The sequence below is a fragment of the Dryobates pubescens genome, chromosome 17 (genome assembly GCF_014839835.1).
Source record: "Dryobates pubescens isolate bDryPub1 chromosome 17, bDryPub1.pri, whole genome shotgun sequence".
NCBI lineage: Eukaryota > Metazoa > Chordata > Aves > Piciformes > Picidae > Dryobates > Dryobates pubescens.
In genome coordinates, this window is record NC_071628.1 from 10,371,152 (window position 1) to 10,377,151 (window position 6,000).

At 62.0% G+C, this 6,000-nt stretch overlaps 1 protein-coding gene across 1 annotated transcript; it reads right to left on the reverse strand.

The window, feature by feature from the left end:
* Positions 1 to 47: 47 nt before the first annotated feature.
* On the reverse strand, positions 48 to 4,995 carry ZNF710 (zinc finger protein 710). Its single transcript, XM_054169247.1, has 4 exons — positions 3,568 to 4,995; positions 2,271 to 2,462; positions 1,460 to 1,634; positions 48 to 784 (listed from the first exon to the last, which is right to left on the reverse strand). The coding sequence occupies exons 1-4, from the start codon at positions 4,975 to 4,977 to the stop codon at positions 627 to 629; spliced, it is 1,935 nt and encodes a 644-aa protein (XP_054025222.1). The 5' UTR covers positions 4,978 to 4,995; the 3' UTR covers positions 48 to 626.
* Between the last annotated feature and the right edge of the window lie 1,005 nt (positions 4,996 to 6,000).

Genomic DNA, 6,000 nt, shown 5'->3' on the forward strand with positions numbered 1-6,000 from the left:
GCCCCGCGCCCAGGGCCGCCGCTGCGCTTCCCTCTGGTTCCGTAAGAAAATACTCTGTGTGTGCCCCGTGGCCTGCTGCTGCAGCTCTGCCCGTGCCCCAGGGCGAGCAGGGCAGCTCTGGCCCGGGGAAGAGCCACAGACCCGCTTCCTGCGGCGGGCAGAGGGGCACCCAGGAGGTAGAATCGTGAGAGACGCTCATCGGCTGCTGGGGTGTGCCCGCCCCTGCCCACGGCTTCAGGGAGTGGCAAGAGGCACGGCCCCAGCTTGCCCCTGCGCTGTGGGGCAGGAGTGGGGTGAAGGGATGCCAGCGCCGGGCACAAGGCATGCAGCCATCTGGGCACAGCTTAGCACAACCTCTCTGGGGTGCTGGGGAAGGAGGGATGGACCCGGTTGTGGTGGGAGCTCCACTGAGCTCCGCAAGGGTCTGGCAGCAGCTGGAGCTGAGTCTCCAGCACACCAACCCTGTGCGCCCACTGCCACCTACAGCCTCCACCCCAGCATTTGGACAATCCCTGTCCTCTCCTTCACCAAACCCAACCAGACCCCCCTGTCCGGGGTGGGAGTGCAGGGCTGGCTGGGTGCCACACAGTGTCAGCACTGGCCCTGGCAGTCCCCTGGCACTGCAGCTACAACATATTGTAGTAGGCCATCTCCTTCATGGCCTGCTCCTCCGGCGCGCTGCCCACCCCACCGTAGCCGTAAGAGTTCTCCTCCTCGAAGTCATCCATCTCCTGCTGCCCGTCCAGCTCCGTGTGGTCAGCCCCAGCCAGGTCCATCATGGCATCTAGGATTCAAGCACAGGGATGCTGCATGAAGATTCTGGGCCAACAGCACCTTCCCCTCACTGGGCAGGTTGAGTTTGAAAAATCACTGAATGACTTTAGACATCATCTACCCAAACCCCGCTGCCAGGGGCAGGGACACCTCCCACTAGCCCAGGTTGCTCAAGGCCTCGTCCAACCTGGCCTTAAACACTCCAGGGAGTGGGAATCCACAACCTCCAGGCAACCTGTTCCAGTGTCTCACCACCCTCATACTCAAGAACTTTTAAGATCCTACTGTCCCTCAGCTTAAAACCATTCCCTCTTGTCCTGTCCCTAGAGTCCCTTATGCAAAGTTTCTCTCCAGCCTTCCTGTAAGATCCCTTCAGGAATTGGAAGGCAGCTATAAGGTCCCCCTGGACTCTTCTCTAAGCTGAACAACTTCAGCTCCCTCAGCCTGTCTTCAAATCAGAGTGGCCCTCTGGACTCCCAACAGTTCTATGTCTTTCTTTTGATTGGGACACCAGAGCAGTATTCAATGTGAGTTTAGAGCCCACAGACTCCAAACCAGAGACACCACAGCATGGCTCAGCAAACAGCCAGGAGCCAGGTGCTCCTGGCAGTGGGCACAGCAGGGAAGACCACAAAACCCTGTCTGTGATGGGCAGCACCAAGGACTGGCTGCAGCCTGCACTCACCTTGGCTGTCCAGGCTGATGTCCATCACCCCGTGCTTGACCTTCATGTGTCGGCTGAGGTTGCCCTTCAGGTTGAACTTGCTGGAGCAGTAGGGACACTTGAAGGGCTTGCTGCCAGCATGCAGGTGCATGTGGCCCAGGAGGTTGTACATGCGGTTGAAGGACTTTCCACACACCTGCGGCAACCAACCTGAGGTCAGTGAGGGCTCTGCCATCGCTGCCCTCACCCCTGGCAAAGCTGGTGCTGCCAGAGCAGCGTGGGCTTTGCATAGAACCTTGGAATCGCTTGGATGGAAGAGACCTTTCAGATCAAGCCCAACCATTAGCCCAGCATCGCCAGGTCACCACTAAACATCTCACACCACATCTCCATGGCTTTGAAACCCCTCCAGGGATGGGGACTCTATCATATCCAGCACTGATTGTCCTTCCCTGTTGGTGGTGCCCATGCCCTGCCCACGGCGGCTGCGCAGCTCCGAGCTGTGTGCCCAACTGAACAGAAGGAGGCACCACCAAGCTGCTTTCCTGCCACGCAGGACTAAGCCCAGCCTGCCCGGGTTTCACAGCACGCCAGACCCAAGCTCTCCACGATCTGCTAATTCTCTCAAGGTCTGCTAAATCCTCTACAGGATCTGCTAATCCTCCCCCAAGATGTGCTAACTCCTACCCCCACCAAGCTCTGATAACCTCCTCCCCAAGATCTGCTGAACCATCCCCAAGATCTAACCCCCCAAGATCTGCTAACCGCCCAACACTGGCTACCCCCCACCCTCCCAAGATCTGCTGAACCCCCACCAGGCCGCCAGCAGTACCTTGCACTTGAAGGGCTTCACAGGTGAGTGGACAATCATGTGGGTCTTGAGGGTCTGCTTCTGCACAAAGGTCTTGAAGCAGATGTGGCACTGGTAGGGCCGGACGCTGGTGTGGATCAGCATGTGGCGCTTCATGTTGGCCTGCAGCGTGAACTCCCGCCCGCACACCTCGCACTTGAACTCCTTCACACCCTGCAAGGGGTTCAGAGACACACATGGGCAGGGGGCAGAGCCACGGGCAGGGGGCAGAGCCATGGGCAGGGGGCAGAGCCGAGCCCTATGTTGCTAGGGTGGGTTTGAAGGTCTCCAAACAGATCCTGCGTAAGCTGGAGGCGCGTGAGCAGCGCAGGGCAGGGTGTGAAGCAGGGACCTCCTCTGGAGATACTCAGTGGGATCACAGAATGTTAGGGGTTGGAAGGGACCTCTGGAGATCATTGTGTCCAACCCCCATGCTAAGGCAGGGTCACCTAGAGAAGGTCACACAGGAATGCATCTGGAGGGGTCTTGAAAGTCTCCAGAGAAGGAGACTCCACGACCTAGTTTCTCCTGGATGGATGTGTTCTTCTCCAGATCGATTCTAAACCCACCTGGACATCGTGGTGACCCTGGGCACCTTGCTGTGGGTCACCCTGCTGGAGCAGCGGGGTTGGACTGGGTGATCTCCAGAGGTCCCTTCCAGCCCCATCAGTCTGTGACCTGCACTCCCTGAGGGGCATGGGACAGGTTCCTCATCTCAAGAAGAACTGTGGGGATGGTCAGTGGGCTGGGCCACATGAACCAGGGGAGAGATTTACCCTGATCAGCATCTCCTGCTCCTCGCTCCCTGCAAGCACAGAGGGGGCACTACCAAGAGCCTAGGACTTTCCTTACACTGTCCCAGGGTACAATTCCTGCTGTCCCATCCTGCAGTAAGCAGGATCCTGCCTTGCCCCCTGACACCATCATCTCAGCCCCCTGGCAGCCCAGCAGCAGCATCTGGAGAACCCAGTGCTAGCGTGTGCCTGGACAGGTGACATCAGCCCAGCTCAGGCCAACTGCTCTCTCTTGGAAGAACCTTTGGAAAAGGGCAAACCCCTTGCCCACAGCCTGCCACGGCCAGAATCCCCCAGGCCACCCTGAATGCTGCTCTCAGAGGACTGAAGCCCCCAGGAAGGAAGGAGGCTGGGTAGCCCCAGGACCCCTGCCCACAACCCCCAGCGAACACTAACCACGAGCACCTCCACCCATCTCCCAGGACTCCGGGACACCCTTCTGAAAGGTCCCTCTGCAGCCTGCAGCCAGAGCCAGCACATCTCACCTTGTGCGTGAGGGAGTGCTGCTTGAGGTGGTGGATCTGGCTGAACTCCATGCCGCACTCGGTGCAGACGAAGGGCCGCACGTTCTGGTGCTTCAGCATGTGGTTCTGCAGCTGGCTGCGGTAGTGGAAGGACTTGCTGCACTCCAGGCACTGGTAGAGCGTGGGGCCCTGGTGGGTGGCCAGGTGCCTCTTCAGCTGGGTGAGGGTGGAGAAATCCAGGCCGCACTCCACGCAGACGTGGCAGCGGCCGCTCTCGTGCTTCACCTCGTGGGCCTTCAGCTCGCTGGGGTAGGCGAAGCCGCGGCCGCAGAAGCGGCAGCTGTAGGGCTTGATGTCGCTGTGCAGCAGCATGTGCCGCTTCAGGTGGCTGGTCTGGGTGAAGGCCTTGCCGCACACCTCGCACTTGTGGGGCCGGGTGCCCTGGTGGGTCAGCAGGTGGGTCTGCAGGTGGCTGGGCTGCTTGAAGAGCTTGCCGCAGTGCGGGCAGGAGTGGGGCTTGATGCCGTTGTGGCCCAGGATGTGGGTCACCAGGTTGTACTTGGAGGTGTAGGACTTCTCGCACATGCGGCACTGCCAGCGCTTCTGCCGGTCGCCCGCCTCCACCAGGTAGGAGTCGTCGATCTGCACGTTGATGTCCAGCCGGTCCAGCTGCGCCTTCTTGCTGCGCTCGCTGCTGCCGCCGCCGCCCGCCTCCGCCTCCAGCTCGCCCGCCTCCTGCCAGCCGAAGCCCTGCTCGCTCTTCACCGCCTCGGGGGACGCCGGCGCTGGGGCTTCCTCCTCGTCTGGGGAGGGGGCGGCCGCCTCGAAGGCGCAGTCGGTGCGGGAGGTTCCCGACGTGCCGTCGTCCGCTGCCGCGCCGGCCGGGTCGGCGCCCTCCAGGTGGCACTCGGTGCCCGCCGGCTCGTGGCGCGTGTGCCGGCGCAGGTGCCGCAGCCTCCGAGGCTTCCTGCTGAAGGTGCCCAGGTCGATCATCTTCACGGAGCTGCCCTGCATCTCCTGCTCCCGGCGATGGCGGGAGCGGCCGCGCTGCCCCTCGCCCTCCTCGTCGGCGGGCACGGGCACCTCGTACAGCGGCTCGGCCTCGGCCTCTGCCTTCTCGCGTTTGACCTTGGGCACCAGCCGCACGGGGGGCCGCTTCCTCCTCCGGGCGTGCTTCTCCAGGGAGGACTCTGCCTCCAAGGCGTCCTCCTCCGGCTCGCCCTCCGGCCGGCCCTCGCCCTCCGGCTCCCCAGGCTCGGCCGCAGTGTCGGCGTCAGGCAGCTCGGCTGCCAGCCCCGGGAAGAAGCCGGCAGGGCTGACGGTGGCCCCGAGCAGCTCGTTGTCGGACACCAAGCCCAGCACCGCGGCCTGTGCCAGGGACAACACCACCACAGCGTCTGTCTGGGTGCCGCACTCGGTGAAGCGATCCATCTCTCGCCGCCTGCCTGGCATGGCTAGGGAGGGAGAGACACGGCTGTGAGCACCCCGCTGCCCCTGCCACCACACAGCCGCTGGAGGTGCCCGCTCCAGCCATCACCCCTTTCCCCAACGCTGTCCCCAGCAAACCCCAGACCGACACAGGAGTTGCCAGCGTGGATCCCTGGCACCACACGCCCCAGGACGTGGGTTGGTATGGTGCCAGGGGTCTCAGCCGCAGGGGGCTGGGGAACCAGGCTGCAGAGGGAGTGCCCGGCTCTGTGCCCACTGTTGGCCTTTGCAGCCAGGTTACCAAACCTTGAGGTCTGGCTCCTGGCCGCCTCAGAGACCCCTGGCAGTGGATTTTGGGGTCAGGCAGAGTTTGGGGAGAAGTCAAGAACTCTGACTGTGCTGCTCTGCTCCGTGCTCCTCGCAGGGGTGAGAAGCAGCAGTGACAGACACAGGGAGCTTGAGGAGCCAAAGTCCAAGTCTCCTCCCGGGAGACACCCAGAAGCTGGCCCAGCTGCCAGGCTCACCAGGTCAGGTGAAGCTCAGGGCAGCAGCCCAGCACCAGTGCCTTTGGCTCACTCGCCCGTGGTGGATTGGGCATTGCCACAGTACAGAATGGCAGCTAGGGGTTGGCCATGCTGGCCCATGCCAGGCTGTGGCAGTGCCCTGTGAACCCTTTCACTGCTCCAACCTTCCCTCCTTGGCCCATCCCTCCTGTCTCCCATCCCTGCCATGGCAAGTGCCTCCTCTCCCTCTTGCTTCTCTAACACATTCCAGCAGCTCTGTTCCATCCCAGCTCTGAGCACCCAAGGTTCCTGCACCAACTCTGCAGCTTCAGGAGTGGTTTATTCCCATTACTCCTGCCTCTGCCCCTATCCCCAGCACCACTGACCCACAGAAGCTGCCCAGAGTCACCAAGCCACTTCTCAGAGGGCTGCAGGTTCTCCAGGGCCTGGTGCAAACAGGGATGAGCTCAGATGGGAGCAGTTTTGGAAACACAGACATGGGAGGTCACACAGACACCACCCA